The sequence below is a fragment of the Balaenoptera ricei genome, chromosome 8 (assembly GCF_028023285.1).
Source record: "Balaenoptera ricei isolate mBalRic1 chromosome 8, mBalRic1.hap2, whole genome shotgun sequence".
NCBI classification, from domain to species: Eukaryota; Metazoa; Chordata; class Mammalia; order Artiodactyla; family Balaenopteridae; genus Balaenoptera; species Balaenoptera ricei.
The window spans coordinates 33,016,719-33,037,826 of NC_082646.1; the positions used below are offsets into that span (position 1 = coordinate 33,016,719).

General features: G+C 34.6%; 1 protein-coding gene across 2 annotated transcripts in view; it reads right to left on the reverse strand.

The window, feature by feature from the left end:
* DYNC2H1 (dynein cytoplasmic 2 heavy chain 1) overlaps positions 1-21,108 on the reverse strand; it is a 357,806-nt gene that overhangs the window by 209,564 nt on the left and 127,134 nt on the right. For both annotated transcript variants that reach the window (XM_059930504.1, XM_059930505.1), the window contains exons 61-65: positions 19,010-19,136; positions 10,770-10,911; positions 10,080-10,189; positions 3,525-3,623; positions 2,439-2,562 (exon numbers count right to left, since the gene is read on the reverse strand). In XM_059930504.1, coding sequence (XP_059786487.1) covers positions 2,439-2,562; positions 3,525-3,623; positions 10,080-10,189; positions 10,770-10,911; positions 19,010-19,136 — 602 coding nt within the window. The remainder of the gene's footprint in view (positions 1-2,438; positions 2,563-3,524; positions 3,624-10,079; positions 10,190-10,769; positions 10,912-19,009; positions 19,137-21,108) is intronic.

Here is a 21,108-nt window from a genome sequence, read left to right on the forward strand (position 1 = left end):
CCCTGTACATTTTAAAGATATCCTTGGAATAGACGCACCAAGTTGTTACAACCAAAAATGTCTCCAGTCTTTGCCAAATGTCCCCTGGGGGACAAAATCACTACCATTAGAGAACCATTGGTCTAGCTGTGTTCAGGCCATTAGGCCGCCTAGACTCAGCTGGGCTACCAAAGACATACCTATATGGAGAACCACCCTCTAGAAACAGATACAGCAATTAATCACAAGGTTACTCTTTATGTTGCACATACATATGCCTGTATGAAGCAGTCGTGCCTAAAGTGAAGAATTTGGTCTAAAAGAGCCAACCAAGAATGTTTAGCTATCATCTCTACTATAACTCTCGAATCCATACTCAAATCCCAAATGGAAATAACTGTAAAGGAGTAGAATGATTAATAAAAATAATTTTGACATCTATTGCTAGTAAAACTTAAACTATTTGCCAACTACACTAGCCTCTCCCTCAGCAACTTCTACATAGCTAGCTGTCAAGCGGTCTTCAGCTATTTGACAGTTGCAAACTGCTACATCTATCTTCTGCCTTGGCTGAGCTACTAGGAACACAGGAAACAGGAAATTTAAAACAATGAGACTTTGACGAGGAATTGTACCTTGCTCTTCTTTTTGATCAATACACATTTGAGGGGATTTTTGAACTGCATAAATTTGAGGAGGAGAAGTACATTCTATTCCTATTACTTGTGCCTGTTTTGACATCACTATGTAGAAAGGCAGTTCATGTTGCTTAGATTAAGAACACTGGGACGTAAATGAACTTGGACACAGGCTTTGTTTTATGTCTTTCTAGGACAACCATCCTCTGTCCCCACAGGAAATGTATGACGACAAATGGCTATTCATGAGGAACTCAAAACTGTAGAAAAGGACAATCTGAAGTATACTCAAAGGGGATAACAGACTTCAACTGATGTGACATGAACACATGTGACTCTGGATTGAAGGTGGAAAAAGTAAGGTAGGGGCAGAGGTAACTCTCTTTTTCTCAATGAAGTGAACAGAAATTAACAAATTGACCCAAACAGCACTGAACAACTATCTGGAATAGTGGTTCATCATGTGAACCAATCATGATGTAGAATATTATCATTTTTTACCAGATCCAATTTTAGGGGACCTTGTCAAACTCCATTCTCAGACAATGCAGCAGATATGGCTAAAACCTAATACCAATAAGAGCTCATCGAGATATATTTAATGAGCCCTCAAGGGTCAGCATATAGACTAAAGAGAGTCAAATCCAGATGATCCTAAAGGTTCATTTCCACCCCCTTTAAGATAGCATAGCAAGAGGTAGCTCAACAGATCTGAATTTGCTCCAGTAAAGAACAGACTGAGACCAGAGACTGAACCCCAGGAAGTAAGTCCAGGTTACATTGGCAACAGTTCCACTACTAGGGTTCTTTCCATAACATATCAACCACTGTTAGGCTAAGCATACCTATTTGTGGGATAACAGGTGATCAGTAAATAGTGCATTCTTTGCTATTTCTCTGCTTTGCCCCCAATAACTCCAATTTTCTAAACTTTGTGGTGCTAGCAAAGTGTGTGGTGTAAGTAAGTGTATGTACTTATATATAATATAAGTACATGTCTATGACATTTTGCACAACATGCTCTTACATAACTTTTCTAACATCAAAGTCTGGGTTAGGTGCCTGCACAGAAAAGAGGTAACGTAACAGTCCTAAGACCAGTATCCTTAGAGAGGCCTGCTTGCAAGGTTGGCCCATAACCATTGTATGGGAATTTGGATTTTGTTAAGGTTCTCACCATTCCCAGAATAGGTAAGAGTGGCCCATTGTGCTTAAACTATTTGTACAAACAATACGGTTTACGCTGAACACCTGCCTTCCTTTGGGGAGTCTGGAATTTTGCTACCTGCTAGACAGAGTGTGCTTACATAATAAGCCCCAATAAAAACTCTGGACACTGAGTCTCTAATAAGCTTCCTTGGTAGACAACTTTCACACGTGTTGTCACAACTCAGTCCTGGGGGAATTAAGCACATTCTGTGTAACTCCAATGAAAGAAGACTCTTGGAAGCTTGCACCTGGTTTCTTGACTCCTGACTTCACCCTATGTGCCTTTTCTCTTTACTGACTTTGCTTTGCATCCTTTCCCTGCAATAAATCTAAGCCATGAGTGCTGAATCCCTTGAGTCTTCCTGGTAAAATACTGTTCCTGGGAATGGTGTGGGAGACCCTGACATGTTGCCTCTTTTACAAAGGCACTTTAAGTTTTTGACTTGCTGTTACTATTAGATTCTGATGACATTACTATAATCCACTCCCCAAAAAGTTTTCATCTCTTTAGATTCAGTGAAAAGACAAAAAATGTCAAAGTTAGTTAATGAAGTTAATTATTTTGGATTTAAAAAATAGTTACTCTCTGGAAACTGTCAAATATTCATTTACCTTGAGCAACCAGATCTCGTCTCAATAATGGATAAAGAACAGGTTCTACACCATCCATTTCTTGTATAATAAGGGTTTTCCCAAAACGTACTGCCAACTCAAGAGCTGTGATAAAGTTACTATCCTAAGAGAATAAATAAGAATACATATGAATTCCTTTATTACCTTAGATTTACAAAAGTCCTTACAGATAATGAATGAAGCTATTAACAGGAATAACACAAATATTTTAAAATTAATATGTATGTTAACAATACAGATTATTCATGATTGCTTTTCCAGTTATAAGTACTTGGTGATGACTCAATTTAGTTGAATAAATTATCAAATAAATTCATAAATAATTTAAATAGACATATAAGAAAAAAAGGATTTTTACATTAACAATAAAAAAGCCTTTTTAAATTTTCTACTATGATTTCAAATTGATGCAGAAATTTTCAATTACCTCAATTACCTAAAAGAGGTAATTTTTCAAGCACCTGAAGCATATCTACAAAAATTAAACATACACTAGGACTTCCTCAAAAAAAAAAAAAAAAAAAAAAACTGACCAAAAATAATTTCTTTGGCAAGATAAACATGACAGTGAAAAGTCAGTACACAAAACACAATGATTACATTTCATTGACCAACTGTCAAATCTTGGGACACAACAAAGATGCTCATTGATGAGTTACAGGGACAGGAAATTAAAAAGTCAAGGAGGTTTTCCTAATTCTCCAAACTAAGTAACTTACTTCTATAGCATCCTATACTTGTCTTTAATTATAATTTAGTGTAAATGCTTATTTAACTGTTTAGTGTAAGTAATTACTTAATTGTCATCTCCATGAGGGCAGGAACTACTCACTTATAAATTCCCAGGGCTTAGATCAACACCTTGCATATAGAAGCAATCAAACAAATATTCTTATTCCTTTTTACAAATTAGAAGACTAAAGCTAAGAAAGCTACATTTCTTTCCCCAGGACCCATAGCAGGTAAGTTATAAGACTCAGTTTTGAATCTATGTTTTCTGATTATAGTTCTTTTCACCACAAGATGCCATTACTAGTTGGTATCTAAATTATAAGTAATACACACCTGCTGGTTAATAACTTCCAAACGTGAGTCTTTCAAATGTGTCTTTAACCATTCTGTAGCTTGGGAAGAAGGGTCTATAAGAAATGGGCAAACTCGACTCTAATCAAAAAAAAAAAAAGATTATAAGCTTTCATTAAATGAAAATAATTTTCTAAAAATTATTAATCAATTAATGAGTGAGTTTTTCTCTCAGGCTTTAGAGAACACAAATATACAACTACAATGAGGAAATAAGGGTACAGTTTTAAGTGGCACCAGAGGTTACATTAATCAATTTTACTAGGAATTAATACTAGGTAATTAAATTTAACCACAGTAAAGTGAATATAGTCTTATTTACTACACAATAACACAGAAAATGTATATTAACAATACAGTAAGCAGGAGTTCTAGTCTTAAGTTGATGCCATTTGTACCTCTCTTTTTGGTTTTAAAATACACAGCCAAGTCATTCCCTAACTTTAGATATTCTTTGGTTGAATAAACCACAGAGGACTTACAAGAGAAGTATGAGCTAATCATAAATGTATCGCTGAAATAATTAGCAATAAAATTATTTATATTTTAAGACTAATTTCTCTAAAGTACTACATAGTTAATATTACAAAAGGAGTATCCTAGAAGAGAAAATTACATAAGATGATAGGTTAAGATCTAACAAACTAGGAACTAAACTCATTACAGAACGCCTTGCACTAATTAAACTCTGAAACAAACAGAAAATTAGAAACCTGGCATTGTGCCCTATACAGACAATGCCATTTAGCAAATGAAAGGAAGCCAATTATACATTTATACATCTGATCAATTTAAATATATGTAAATATATTTAAATAAATATGATAAATTTTAAACCATCTAATAGTCATTGTTACCTAGCAAATTAGATTTAAATAACAACTGACCTTATTTTTCTTAAATTTTCACATTTATTTGAAAAATATAATGCAGTTGTGTGCTATAGGGATAAAATAACACATGAAAGTCACAGTGAAGTGAAGACTTAGAACTGGGGTAGATCTAATAAGAACATGGATGTTATCTTAGTGGCATACCAAGAGGGAGAGGGATGGTGGGGATCACATGCCCTGGGGATTAACAGCATTTTATCAGAAATGCTGTTTAAAATTGCCAGCACATGGTGATAATAAAGAGCTGACTGACTTTAAAACAGCTTTATTATTGTTTTAAAATTCTCTCTAGACAATGCGGCCTCCTTTTACCTGCCCCCAGAGTGGACCACTCCCACCACAGCTCCCCAGTGTTACCCCACTGTATGATCTTCCCCCAGCATCTATTTCTGGAGCCATCCAGAAATAGCAAAATAATATGGCTAGTAAATAGCTTCTTAAGTATTACCAAAGTATTACACCTAGGTTTTAGATCTCATTTTATGCTAGCATTCAATAGCAAACATTCCACAAGTAAACTAGATTTTGCCTAACCACAAAAATATTTATTTTAAATTTTAAAAAAGTTCTTGCCCATGATTTCAAACCAATGATCTGATGCAGTTAAAAAGAGAATAAGATAATGTTTCAAATAATCATGTTTATAGCACAGAAAATATGCTTAAGAATTTCAAAGAATACTTACAAGTTTGTGTTCATCTTATTTATACTTCTCCAGAGATTTAGAGAAGACCTCTGAGGTATATTTTAGGTCTGTGTTCCATGACTAAATGTGGTAAAATTCTATATTTAACAAATTATAGTAGATCCAAAAATAGTGAGCTTTCATTCATTCGTGCTATTCATTCATCTACCATATGTTGAATAATGATTATAATAAGACAACAAGAGAGATACAAAAATTAATAAGATACATTCCCTTACCCTCATTGGTCACACATCTAATAAAGAAGCAAAAAACCGAAAATTTTTTCAATCAAAGAGGACACAAAATTCTATAGGTGGATCACAGGCGGAGTTAGGAGAAGCTGCTAGGAAGCAATTCAAGTCAAACTAGGTCAAAAAAAATAGGACTTAGCCAGGCAAAGAAGTAAAAAAAGCAAATTAGGCCAAAACAACAGCCTGATTGAGAGAAGAATGAAAAGCCTGGGAGTACTTGGAAAACTACCAGTAGTTTGGCATAGTTGGAATAAAAAGTATAGACAAAGATGATACATATAAAATGGCAGGAGTAATCAGAGGTCTTTCTGATCATGAAGAGCATTTTATGCCATGTTTAAGGATAATGAAATTTTTATACTGCAGGTAATGGATAGTCACTGAAATATATTAATCAAGGAACTGTGATGATCAGATTAACATTTTAGGAGGATCACTCCAAAATAAAGGAACTGATACAGGGGCAGGGGACCAACTGCTATAATAATGTATTTATCCAGGTACAACATGATGAAGGCCTAAGTGAAGCCACTGGCAGTAGACGTGGTTAGAAGAGAATGAATTCATGACACATTTGAGAAGTAGATTTGACAAGACTTGCTGAATAACTAACTGAATGTAAAATTAAAGAGACAAAGTAAGAATGAGTTGCAGATTTACAGTTTGCATTACTGGACCAAGACTGTGACATCTCCAGTGTTAGGAAATAAAAGAGAAGCAGGTTACAGGGAGTGGGTGAGGAAGAGAAACAATTATTAAAGTACATAGCTACCTTTGCCTAGCATGCATGCCCCACTCAATGCATTTCTCATGGGATTATCAATCACCTAGCACTGCACACAAGGGATGAGCAGGTGACCCAAACTAACCAATCAGAATCTTTTTGGGGGAATGACAAATACTGGAAAGGAAGGGAAGAGATATCTTTAGTCTGAGAACATAAATTGTGATAATGGTAAACCTGGAGTCGCCAATGTCTATCCTTAACACAGGATAGAAAGAACCTATCCAAGAATAAACCACCTCTTAAGATGGAGAGAGAGAAAGAGAGATGTCCTGGTAACACCATTCGAATCCTGAAGCTAGTCCTAATCTTTTGAACATCTCAGTTATTTAAAAGCATAAGTTGCTTTTTAAAAAAAAAAAAAAAAAAAAGTACTAAAGTTGGCCACTAAAAGATTCTTGACTAAAAGTTTTTTTAAAAAAATGATTAAAGACAGAGCTTGAGCTACCTACAAAGCTCCAGGTAACAATATCTAACAGGAAATTAGAACTATAGTGCTCAAAACAGAGGTCAAAGGCTAGAGACACATGATATCTATTGGCAAAAAAAAAATGATTAGGTAGTGGACATTTTTGAAAGAGATTATTTTTTTTCTTCTAGTTTTACTGATATAATTGACACACAACACTGTGTAAGTTAAGGTGTACAGCATAATGACCTGACTTACATACATCATGAAATGATGATCACAGTAAGTTTAGGGAACATCCATCATCTCATACAGGTACAAAATTAGAGAAATAGAAAAAAATTTTTTTTCCTTGTGATGAGAACTCTTAGGGTTTGCTCTCTAAGCAACTTTCATATATAACATACAGCAGTGTTCATTATATTTATCATGTTGTACATAACATCCTTAGTGCTTATTTATCTTATAACTGGAAGTTTGCACTTTTTGACTTTCATCCAATAAGAAAAAGACTATTTTTAAAACATCTATAAAACTCTATAATTTTATTTTTATTTTTAATAACCACAAGTGGGATAAGAGTAGAAACATTTTGTAAATAAAACTAAAGCTCATCTTTTGATAAGATAAGGAGAATTATATTAACAGGAATAACAAAGTAAATAAGTTAAAACATATACAGAAGCACACACACATATCTTTGAGAGGCAGCCTTACAGCACAGACTGGCTAGATGGCAGTGTTTGAATCTTGGCTGTACCTCTTGACAGCTCTGTGGCCCTGAACAAGACACTTAATCCTTTTGTGTCTCAACTTCCTTATCTACAAAAAGGGATAATACATGTACCTACTAAATAGGGTTGATTTGAAAATTAAATGAGTTAAGTGTTTAAGTGCTTTACTTGTATTAATTCTTAAATAATAATATATGAAGAACATAGTAAGTACATGTAAGTGTTGATTATTATTATGCATTTGGGATTTAATGAAAAAATGTTTTCCCTATGCAATTTACCTTTACAATTTTATATTCTTTAGACTAATAGCAAATTAGTTTGCATTTCCTCAGCATACACTAAATGGCAGGAAGGGAAAAAAAAATATCAGAAATTGAGTGGTATAAAGAAAACTAATTTGACACTGAACTGTCCATAAACAATAAAAAAAAATACCTAGTACATCTTCACAAGAAAAATTTATAATACTGTGAAATTTAAACCAAGAAAAATTTACAACACTGTGAAATTTAAATTAATCATATTTTTCCATCTTCTTTCTGGATGCTTTCACTCACACCTCTCCATAGTGTGTAATAGTCTCATACTCTCCATTTATCCCCTGAGTTCCACAATATTACAAAGATCATGCAATTATCTTCCAAACCAGGACACGTTTGAGAGTAAAGAAAAAATTATTAATAATCACATCAGGAGAACAGGTGTAAATCATAGTCCAAGCAATCCAGGACACCATGGCCAAGATTTTCCCCTGCTCCTCAAGGACATAGGTCATATGAGCTTTCTGTGGCAGATAATTATTTGACTACTTCCTCACCCAGACAACATATGTACTTCAATAGTTAGCTTAACCCAAATATGAGAATTCCAAGCATCTTTTGTTGTAAGACAAGGAACAATTTTGGACATAAAAGGCTATCCTTAGCACCAATAAGGGACTGAGCGACTATAGCCTTTGAATCTGGGAAATCCCGCACTGAATTTCTGAAAAGCTTTATTGTAGTTAATGAGGAGACATGCTATATCTCTGAATCAAAAATACATTTAATTCATCACACCTAGTCATTTTTTCTCTGGGAAGACTCCCAGAAACCCAATTTGTACATATTTAGACATCTAACTTCATATCACATGGTAATGTTAATGAGTAGATGTTATAGACTTGTTGTATCCAACCACACCCTCAACTACAAGTTTATTCTAAATCTAGTCTACCTTAGAATTAAGATAAAATGTTAACCATAATGGAAAATTCATTTCAACAAAATGACTAATTACTCTAACAAATTTTTCCAAATGGTTTTGTTTTGTCATATAAATGCATATAAGTGTCTGTAAGAAACTTGGCAATATTAAATACAAAGTATACTAAGCTTGTTATTAAAATTAATTTCAAAGACAATATCCCCCAAATTCATCACAAAAGACAATTTAATTCAGAATACAAAAGTAAATATTTTCAATTACTATTATCAGTAAAAAATAAAAATTATTGTGATATATTTTTTCTAAAAGCCTCTGATTTCTTATGGAATAAAAAAGAAAAATTCTTAAACTAGTATTTTTTTTTTAGATCTGCAAACAATTGCTTTCTTGGAGTACTGAAAAAGGAAGAAGAGGTGACTATGAAACCTTGGGAAAGGAATAACAAATATGATAAAAAGTACTAGGTTGTAATGAATTTAGATACATACACATTTAGAGTTCCAGATTTGTAATTCTAGTGTGAAAAATAATAATAAAAATGTCTAAAAAATAAATTAAAGTTTAAGCCAAATCAAATTAAAAGAAGGCAAAATTGTTTAATCTTTGTTCAATGACTTCTATGCTAGTAAGACACCAACGTATAGAGTCAAAGCATAGTCAGCTGATTAATAGGTCAAATCAAACAGAATAAACTATCCAGGAATGAACAGGGACCACAATTCATATTCACAATATGAATCTTATAATATTATAGCTTACACTGCCTAAGGAGAAACATTTAATGTTCATATTTTCTTTGAGATGTGGAGTTATGGGATAAAGAAATGGTGTGTGGACAGAGAAAGGGTTGTAGAGAGAAAAGAAAACACTGGTAATATAGAGTATAAACTGTTGAGATAAAATAACAGAAAAAACAAAACATATTTTCAAGGGGGAAACATTATCTTCCAAATTCTGTATCAGAAAGGTAAACCAAAGTAAAGGTAAAAAAATCAAACTTCATACAAAGAAATGATTTGCTTGTATACAAGATTTTGAATTTGGTTTTCACATTTATTGCCAATTAAGGTATAATTGTTTCAACTTTAAACAATTACTATTTGGAAACATATACTATGTAAAAGAACAATTTCCAAAATATGCACATGGTTATCTTTCACTTATAACCCAAAACTTATCCATCTTCACTTTCCATAACTTTGTAAAACAAAATGAAATAAAAGTATAAAATTTTTATTTTTAAAATATACTCTAGATGAAAGAACTATATAACCAAATGAATCAAGTATCCCTAAAACATTTCTATTATTATCAGGAAGTTCAATTTAAAATATTTCGCCATCAAAAAAATACCATTTTTATTTATACTTTTATATTAAGGTAAAAAATAAATTACACTGAAGATTTTGAGATGCTACCTGAATCACAAATGGATTTTTATTAGCAAAATATTTTTACTTTTACTTAACTAAGACTAACTGTGAAAGCCTAAGGATTTGAAGAAGGTACTTCATGGAGCAAGCTTCAAAAGAAACATTTCTAATGAGAAAATTAAAGTAGATTAATTACCTGTAAGATAACAAGAGCATTTTCTATGGAAAGGTCATCTGATGGTAGGCCTTCACTTTTCCAAATTAACTGTTCACTTTCAGTACAAAGAAATCTCCTCAGATCAAATTCTGAAAAATTAAAGATATCAATAATACTTTACTACAATAATCTTGTGCTTGATAAAAGAAAGGGAATAAAACGATTTATAATATACTCAAACAAAAGTCCCATGATCATTCTTAATACGCAATTCACTCTTCTGCATTTAGAATCAGAAACTAAAGAGAAAAAAAGTTTTAAAAAGTGCAAAGGAATGAAACTCAAATTATATTTCTTCTATCAAATGAATGTTTCACAAGTATAATAATTTGCAAAAACCACAAAATTCACAAAGAATTTTGGAATTCCTATATCTCATCTTACCATACGAAATTAGTATAAAAATTAAAAAAATGTTTAACTGCATTCATACAACATCAAAATAATTCAGTGGTGTCAGTTTCAAAAAGAGATTTTATGGGTAGAAGAGTCATTATAATAAAGCGATTCTCAGAACATTTTTAGAATTTAGCAAATCTAAAGTAGTTATGGTATCCTTTAACTTACAGAAAATTTTCCTCATTAAAAAAAAAAGTAAAATGACAAAACTCAAAAGATGTGCTTTTTAGTATATTGAAATTTCAAATTTAAGAATAATTAAATACAAACTTTCAAGACCAGCTGACTTGGACCATTCTACCAAACAGGTTTTTCTCAGACCCTCAGGAGCAGCAGAAAGATATGTAATAAATGCAGCAGCTAGCTGAGCTCTTTTAGGAAGAGTAGCTAATTCCTCTGTTATCTCTGCAACCTGGAAAAAAAAGGAGAGAGCAACATATGGATATGTTCTAAGATAGAAAAAAATATTGATAGCTTCACAAATTGAAGTTTTGACTATAGAAAAAATCATTTATTGGTTTAAAGTAATAACATGTCTGAACAAAATTGGCGAAATGTAAAAATACCAACAAGACCTCAGACCTTGCTGTGATATTAAAACAATGTATAAAATCCCAACATATCTGTAAAGAAGAATATATTTTGTCTTTGAAATTTCCTAATAATTCTAATAAATACTGTGAATTAGCATCACTTTGTAAAACATGATTTGGATACACAGAGTATGAGCAAAGGTATAAAACAAAAATTAAGCATGGAGACTTTTTAATTAGAAGCATAGTGTGGCTAATGCATAAGCCTGAGCAGAAAGAGTACCAAAATAGGAATAATGAAAAGAGAAACACAGAGTTGACTGGAAGCAGGAAGATTTGAAAGTCTTCCCATGCCATGCAAAGTAGCTTCAGTTTTAACCTGTGGTAATAATGAGCCACTGAAAGTGTTCAAACAGAGCAGTGAGTGACGTAATGAGACTGGGTTTTAGAAAGATAATTCAGCTGACAAATAAGAATCAACTAATTAAAGAGTCAGACAGGAGAAAGACAAGTCAGGAGAATTCAGGTGAAAAAAGAAGAGCATTAAGGATGGAAGACAAATATGAGGGATATTTGCAAAAGGATACAAATTAACAGAAGGAGTCTAAGATAATCCACATATTTTTAGTTTTGATGCCTAGAAGAAAGGTGCCTTGTGAGACATAGGAAATAAAAGAGATTTCATATGAGAAAAGAAAATAAGTTAATTTAGACATGTATTTGAGTTCCTGAGACAGCTGAATGCCAATATCTAAGGTGTAGTTACAAATATGAATTTAAAAGTCAGCAGACTAGAAATATAGCTCTGGTCAGCATCATCATTTGGGTGATATTCTTAAGACAGGATGAGAATTCCCAGAATATTTGCAGAGAAAGGAGCTGAGGAAGAGAATACTGAGGGGGCAATCAACATTATTGGATAAGCAGATGAGGAGGATCCAGCAAAGGCAGGAATCTAACTGCTTAAAAAAAAAAAAAACAAAATCAAACAAATGAACAAAAACAGAAGACAACACTTTAACAAAGCTGAAATAAGAGAGAATTTCAAACGCAAATAAATAGCTGACAGTGTCAAATCCTAAGAGGACTGTCTTGGTAAAGGTAAGTCCTAAAAAGGCTCTAAACAGTACTAAATTTTCCACAACTCATTTTTACCCTTACCTTTTCCTAACTAAAAGAGGAATAGGTTGCTTTGTCTAAAATCCATTCATATAAAGATATTTTGCTTAAAGATTAATTCACAGCAGAGCTTCAAGATAGCAGAGGAGTAAGACGTGGAGATCACCTTCCTCCCCACAAATACATCAGAAATACATCTACGTGTGGAACAACTCCTACAGAACACCTACTGAACGCTGGTAGAAGACCTGAGACTTCCTAAAAGGCAAGAAACTCCCGGTGTACCTGGGTAGGGCAAAAGAAAAAAGAAAAAACAGAGACAAAAGAATACAAATGGGACATGCACCTCTGGGAGGGAGCTGTGAAGGAGGAAAAATTTCCACGCGCTAGGAAGCCCCTTCACTGGTGGAGACAAAGGTGTGGTGGGGGGGAAGCTTAGGAGTCATGGAAGAGAGCGCAGCAATAGGGGTGCAGAGGGCAAAGCAGACAGATTCCCGCACGGAGGATCAGTGCCGACCAGCATTCACCAGCCTGAGAGGCTTGTCTGCTCACCCACTGGGACAGGTGGCGGCTGGGAGTGGAGGCTTGGGTTTCAGAGGTCAGATCCCAGGGAGAGGACTGGGGTTGGCTGTGTGAACACAGCCTGCAGGGGGCTAGTGCGCCTCAGCTAGCCGAGAGGGGGTCCGGGAAAATGTCTGGAACTGCCTAAGAGGCAAGACACCATTGTTTCAGGGTGCGCAAGGAGAGGGGATTCAGAGCACCATGTAAATGAGCTCCAGAGAAGGGCGCAAGCCGTGCCTATCAGCGCAGACACCAGAGATGGGCATGAGACGCTAAGGCTGCTGCTGCAGCCACCAAGAAGCCTGTGTGCAAGCACAGGTCACTATCCACACTCCCCCTCCCAGGAGCCTGTGCAGCCCACCACTGCCAGGGTCCTGTGATCCAGGAACAACTTCCCAAGGAGAACACACGGCGTGCCTCAGGCTGTTGCAACATCACGCTGACCTCTGCCGCTGCAGGCTCAACCCGCATTCCGTACCACTCCCTCCCCCTGGCCTGAGTGAGCCAGAGACCCCTAATAAGCTGCTGCTTTAATCCTGTCCTGTCTGGGCAGGGAAGAGATGCCCTCAGGTGACCTACAAGCAGAGGCAGGGCCAAATCCAAAGCTGAACCCCAGGAGCTGTGCGAACAAAGAAGAGAAAGGGAACTCTCTCCATGCAGCCTCAGGAACAGTGGATTAAAACTCCACAATCAACTTGATATACCCTGCACCTTTGGAATACCTGAATAGACAACAAAACATCCCAAAATTGAGGCAGTGGACTTCAGGAGTAACTACAGACTTGGGGTTTGCCTTCTGCATCTAATTTGTTTCTGGTTTTATGTTTATCTTAGTTTAGTATTTAGAGCTTATTATCACAGGTAGATTTATTTACTGATTTGGTTGACCTCTTCCTTTTTTTATATATTTTTTTTTTCCTTTTTCTCCTTTTGTGAGTGTGTATGGATATGCTTCTTTGTGTACTTTTGTCTGTATAGCTCTGCTTTTATCATTTGTCTTAGGGTTCTGCATGTCCGTTTTTTTTTTTTTTTTAGTATAGTTTTTAGTGCTTGTTCTCATTGGTGGATTTGTTTTTTGGATTGGGTGTTCTCTTTTTTTTTTACTTTTTTATTTTTTGTTTTTAATAATATTTTTTATTTTTTAATTTAATAATTTTTAAATTTTTTTTCTTTCTTTCCTTTTTTCCCCTCCCTTTTCTTCTGAGCTGTGTGGCTGACAGAGTCTTGGTGTTCCAGCCAGGTGTCAGGCCTGAGCCTCTGAGGTGGGAGAGCTGAGTTCAGGACATTGGACCACCAGAGACTTCCCAGCGCCACATAATATCAAACGGCAAAAGCTCTCTCAGAGATCTCCATCTCAACGCGAAGACCCAGCTTCACTCAACGAGCAGCAAGCTACAGTGCTGGACACCCTATGCCAAGCAACCAGCAAGACAGGAAAACAACCCCACCCACTAGCAGAGAGGCTGCCTAAAATCATAATAAGGTCACAGACAACCCAAAACACACCAATGGACACAGTCCTGCCCACCAGAAAGACAAGATCCAGCCTCATCCACCAGAACACAGGCACTACTCTGCTCCCCCAGGAAACCTACACAACCCACTGAACCAACCTTACTCACTGGAGGCAGACACCAAAAACAACGGGAACTACGAACCTGCAACCTGTGAAAAGGAGACCCCAAACACAGTAAGTTAAGCAAAATGAGAAGACAGAGAAACACACAGGAGATGAAGGAGCAAGGTAAAAACCCAACAGACCAAACAGATGAAGAGGAAATAGGCAGTCTACCTGAAAAAGAATTCAGAGTAATGATAGTAAAGATGATCCAAAATCTTGGAAATAGAATGGAGAAAATACAAGAAACGTTTAACAAGGACCAAGAAGAACTAAAGAGCAAACAAACAATGATGAACAACACAATAAATGAAATTAAAAATTCTCTAGAAGGAATCAATAGCAGAATAACTGAGGCAGAAGAACGGATAAGGGACCTGGAAGTTAAAATAGTGGAAATAACTGTTGCAGAGCAGAATAAAGAAAAAAGAATGAAAAGAATTGAAGACAGTCTCAGAGACCTCTGGGACAACGTTAGATGCACCAACATTCGAATTATAGGGGTCCCAGAAGAAGAAGAGAAAAAGAAAGGGACTGAGAAAATATTTGAAGAGATTATAGTTGAAAACTTCCCGAATATGGAGAAGGAAATAGTCAATCCAGTCCAGGAAGCACAGAGAGTCCCATACAGGATAAATCCAAGGAAAAATACGCCACAACACATATTAACCAAACTATCAAAAATGAAATACAAATAAAAAATATTAAAAGCAGCAAGGGAAAAGCAAAGAATAACATACAAGGGAATCCCCATAAGGTTAACAGCTGATCTTTCAGCAGAAACTCTGCAAGCCAGAAGGGAGTGGCAGGACATATTTAAAGTGATGAGAGAAAAACGTACAACCATGATTACTCTACCCAGCAAGGATATCATTCAGATTCAATGGAGAAATTAAAACCTTTACAGACAAGCAAAAGCTAAGAGCATTCAGCACCACCAAACCAGTTTTACAACAAATCCTAAAGGAACTTCTCTAAGTAGGAAACACAAGAGAAGGAAAAAACCCTAAAATAACCCAAAACAATTAAGAAAATGGTAATACGAACACACATATTGATAACTACCTTAAATGTAAATGGATTAAATGCTCCAACCAAAACACATAGATGCCTGAATGGATACAAAAACAAGACCCATAAACATGCAGTCTACAACAGACCCACTTCAGACCTAGGGACACATACAGACTGAAAGTGAGGGGACGGAAAAAGATATTCCATGCAAATGCAAATCAAAAGGAAGTTGGAGGAGCAATTCTCATATCAGACAAAATAGACTTTAAAATAAAGACAATTACAAGAGACAAAAAAGGACACTACATAATGATCAAGGGATCAATCCAAGAAGAAGATATAACAATTGTAAATATTTATGCACCCAACATAGAAGCAACTCAATATTTAAGGCAAATACTAACAGCTGTAAACGGAAAAATCAACAGTAACACAATCATAGTAGGGGACATTAACACCCCACTTTCACCAATGGATAGATCATCCAAAATGAAAATAAATAAGGAAACACAAGCTTTAAATGATACCTTAAACAAGATGGACTTAATTGATATTAAAAGGACATTCCATCCAAAAACAACAACATACACTATCTTCTCAAGGGCTCATGGAATATTCTCTAGGATAGATCATACCTTGGGTCACAAATCCAGCCTTGGTAAATTTAAGAAAATTGAAATCGTATCAAGTATCTTTTCCGACCACAATGCTATGAGACTAGATATCAATTACAGGAAAAATTCTGCAAAAAATACAAACACATGAAGGCTAAACAATACACTACTAAATAACCAAGAGATGACTGAAGAAATCAAAGAAAAATACCTTTGATTTCAAAAATACCTTTGAAACAAGTGACAATGAAAACACAACGACCCAAAACCTAGGGGATGCAGCAAAAGCAGTTCTAAGAGGGAAGTTTATAGCAATACAATCCTACCTCAAGAAACAAGAAATATCTCTAACAAACAACCTAAACTTACACCTTAAGCAATTAGAGAAAGAAGAACAAAAAAATCTCAAAGTTAGCAGAAGGAAAGGAATCATAAATATCAAATTAGAAATAAATGAAAAAGAAAGGGAGAAAAAAATAGCTAAGATCAATAAAACTAAAAGCTGGTTCTTTGAGAAGGTAAACAAAATTGATAAACCACTAGCCAGACTCATCAAGAAAAAAAGGGAGAAGACTCAAATCAACAGAATTAGAAATGAAGAAGGAGAAGTAACAACTGACACTGAAGAAATACGAAGGATCATGAGAGATTACTACAAGCAACTCTATGCCAATAATATGGACAACCTGGAAGAAATGAACAAATTCTTAGAAAAGCACAACCTCCCGAGACTGAACCAGGAAGAAATATAAAATATAAACAGACCAATCACAAGCACTGAAATTGAAACTGTGATTAAAAATCTTCCAACAAACAAAAGCCCAGGACCAGATGGCTTCACAGGAGAATTCTATCAAATATTTAGAGAAGAGCTAACACCTATCCTTCTCAAACTCTTCCAAAATATAGTAGAGGGAGGAACAGTCCTAAACTCATCATACGAGGCCACCATCACCCTGACACCAAAACCAAAGATGTCACCAAAAAAGATACAGACCAATATCACTGATTAAAATAAATGCAAAAATCCTCAACAAAATACTAGCAAACAGAATCCAGCAGCACATTAAAAGGATCATACACCACGATCAAGTGTGGTTTATCCCAGGAATGCAAGGAGTCTTCAATACATGCAAATCAATCAATGTGATAAACCATATTAACGAATTGAAGGAGAAAAAACCATATTGATCATCTCAATAGATGCAGAAAAAGCTTTCAACAAAATTCAACACCCACTTATGATAAAAACTCTACAGAACATAGGCATAGTGCAAACTTACCTCAACATAAAAAAGGCCATATATGACAAACCCACAGCCAACATCGTTCTCAATGGTGAAAAACTGAAACCATATCCACTAACATTAGGTACAAGACAAGGTTGCCCACTCTCACCACTATTATTCAACATAGTTTTGCAAGTTTTAGCCACAGCAATCAGAGAAGAAAAAGAAATAAAAGGAATCCAAATCGGAAAAGAAGTAAAACTGTCACTGTTTGCAGATGACATGATACTATTCATAGAGAATCACAATGATGTTACCAGAAAACTACTAGAGCTAATCAATGAATGTGGTAAAGTAGCAGGACACAAAATTAATGCACAGAAATCTCTTGCATTCCTATACACTAATGATGAAAAACCTGAAAGAGAAATTAAGGAAACACTCCCATTTACCACTGCAACAAAAAGAATAAAATACCTAGGAATAAACCTACCTAAGGAGACAAAAGATCTGTATGCAGAAAATTATAAGACACTGATGAAAGAAATTAAAGATGATACAAACAGATGGAGAGATATATCATGTGCTTGGATTGGAAGAATCAACATTGTGAAAATGACTATACCACCCAAAGCAATCTACAGATTCAATGCAATCCCTATCAAACTACCAATGGCATTTTTCACAGAACTAGAATAAAAAATTTCACAATTTTTATGGAAACACAAAAGACCCCAAACAGCCAAAGCAATATTGAGAAAGTAAACCGGTGCTGGAGGAATCAGGCTCCCTGTCTTCAGACTATACTACAAAGCCACAGTAATCAAGACAGAATGGTACTGGCACAAAAACAGAAATATAGATCAATGGAACAGGATAGAAAGCCCAGAGATCAACCCATGCACATATGGTCACCTTATTTTTGATAAAGGAGGCAATAATATACAATGGTGAAAAGTCTAAAAATAGAACTACAATACGACCCAGCAATCCCACTACTGGGCATATACCCTGAGAAAACCATAATTTAAAAAGAGGACATGTACCTCAATGTTCATTGCCGCACCATTTACAATAGACAGGACATGGAAGCAACCTAAGTGTCCATCAACAGATGAATGGATACAGAAGATGTGGCATATATATACAGTGGAATATTACTCAGGCATAAAAAGAAATGAAACTGAGTTATTTGTAATGAGATGGATGGACATAGATACTGTCATACAGAGTGAAGTAAGTCAGAAAGAGAAAAACAAATACCGTATGCTAACACACATATATGGAATCTAAAAAAAATGGTTCTGAAGAACCTAGGGGCAGGACAGGAATAAAGACGCAGACATAGAGAATGGACTTGAGGGCACAGGGAGAGGGAAGAGTAAGCTGGGACGAAGTGATAGAGTGGCATGGACATATATACATTACCAAATGTAAAACAGATAGCTAGTGGGAAGCAGCCACATAGCACAGGGAGATCAGCTCGGTGCTTTGTGTCCACCTACCTAGAGCAGTGGGATAGGGAGGGTGGGAGGGAGCTGCAAACAGGAGGAGATATGGGGATATATGTTTATGTATAGCTGATTCACTTTATTATACAGCAGAAACTAACTCACCATTGTAAAGCAATTATACTCCAATAAAGATGTGAAAAAAAAAAGATTAATTCACATCATGGCCATTAATATCTAGATAATTTATCCTAAGCCAGCTGAAATTTAATGGATATTTTTTCCTTTTCATTTTTGTTAACAAATACATTATCTTACACATTTCCTGTGTTTTAAACAATGCCTCTTTATGACCTCTCTCTCAAACAAACCTGTGTATTCCATCTCTTGTGTTCTCTATCAAGCTGATTAATCAAGGCTTCTGCAGCTTTAATTGTTTCTTGTGCTTTGCTTACTTCAGCTTCAAGTTTGGCAGCTTCTGAAGTCCTGCTCTGAAATCTATGAAAACATTAAAATTTAATTAAAGACAACCGGATTTAAGATAGATTTAATTAAATTATGCTTATATAGTAAAGTGAACTTTTATACAATAATTGAATTAGCTATAATATTGATAATATTTGCATATAAATTATCATTAATGTAATAGACACAATACCAATGCATACATTTAAAGGGGAACATTGTCACAGGGCCTTGATGTCCTACTACATTATGTATAAACTTATTAATATGACATTCAAAGGCCCAGTCATAATATTGATCTATCTTTTCAGTTTTATTTCATTTTACTCAGTTCAGTAAAACTATATGTCAACATCTGAAGAATTTTATATTCTCAGAAAATGCCCTTTTATCTGCTGTGCCCTTCAACAGGATGTTCCATTTGCCTAGAATACTTTTCAGCTCCTTCCTTATCCCTACCTCACCCCTCACTCTAACTCCCTCAAATATAAACCTATCAAAAATATAAATAAAATCTTAAAATTCACCTGAAATATTCAGCCCATTAGATATGTTCTCTCCCTATGTGCCCATTTGCCAAAGTTTAAAACTTTTAAATTATTTTCCTTAAAAATACTTGTACATATTATTTTATTAAATATAATAGTAATATTCCTATTACTTAGTCCTTCAACAAATATGTAAGTGCCTTCAAAATGCCCAGGATTCTGCCAATTCTCAGAACAGTTCAAAATAAGTATTACAATTCTCATTTTATAAATATGGAAACTTAAATCCACACAGATTATTGCACAGGTCTCCCCAGTAGTAAGCAGAGGACCTAAAATTCATATATGGGTGTGTCTGATATTAAGTTCCAGGCATTTTACAGTACTTTTATTGCCTCTCTAAGTGCTCTATTCCTCCCTTCCCTAGACATAAGACTCTAGGAGTCACTTGTCCAAAATGGTAGACACATATGGCTGTCTAAATTTAAATTAATTAAAACTAAATAAAATTAAAAATTCAATTTCTCAGTCACATTATCCACAAGATCCTCAGTCATATTATTCAGAAGGTTTTCATAATAATCCTTCCAAAATAGTGGTAGTATGGTGTAGTGACTAAGAAAAGGAACTTTATGGAGTCAGACAAATACAAGATCTAATGCTTGCTTAGTCATTTACTAACTGCTCAACTTAGGCAAATAAATCTTTCCAATCTTTAGCTTCCTAATCTGCAAAATGTAAGAATATCCACCTCTCAGTGTTGTTTTAAGTATTAAAAAAGATGAATATGTAAAGTGCCTAGGACAACACCTGACAATGCAAATGACTAACAAATGGAGTCAAACATTGGTATCATAAGCTAACCACTCAATAAATATTTGACAATTATCTGAGTATTATTAAGTACTGATTCTGAGCATGTAACACTGAAAAGAATATATTATTTTCCTTATACTTCTCTAATTATAGCTGGAAGGAAATTACGTGATTTCATTTCTGTATGTCTAACATAAAAAAACATTCAGGAATATTAAAAACATTGAATTTATGGGTTTGAAGATTTTTTTATTTGTTTTTTCTCTATAAATAAATATATATAAATGTAAATAGAGATAACTGTTTCCTAACTCTATATAGAAAAAAAAATTCATAGTTTTTAGTCTGATGAATTTTTTTCTTGGTGCAATAATTTGTATTTCTTCCATAAGAAAAAAAAGGAAACATAACACACCACTTAAAGAAAAAATGTGTTTATAGAAAAGTTTTAATCTCATAAAACTGAAAGCAAGTGATAACATATGCTATATTTAATGATACATTCTCCAGTTTTCTAATCTTCACAATTCTTAAAGGAAAATGCTTCCACATTTATAATAATTCCCATACCAATATTTTCTATCCTATATTAAAAAGCAATCACAGGAACACAGAGGTACATGAAAGGTTTTAAGAGTAATCACATTCATAAATGGTTCTTAAATTTGAGAATAATATTTGCAGGAAGGAATATTTTTTAA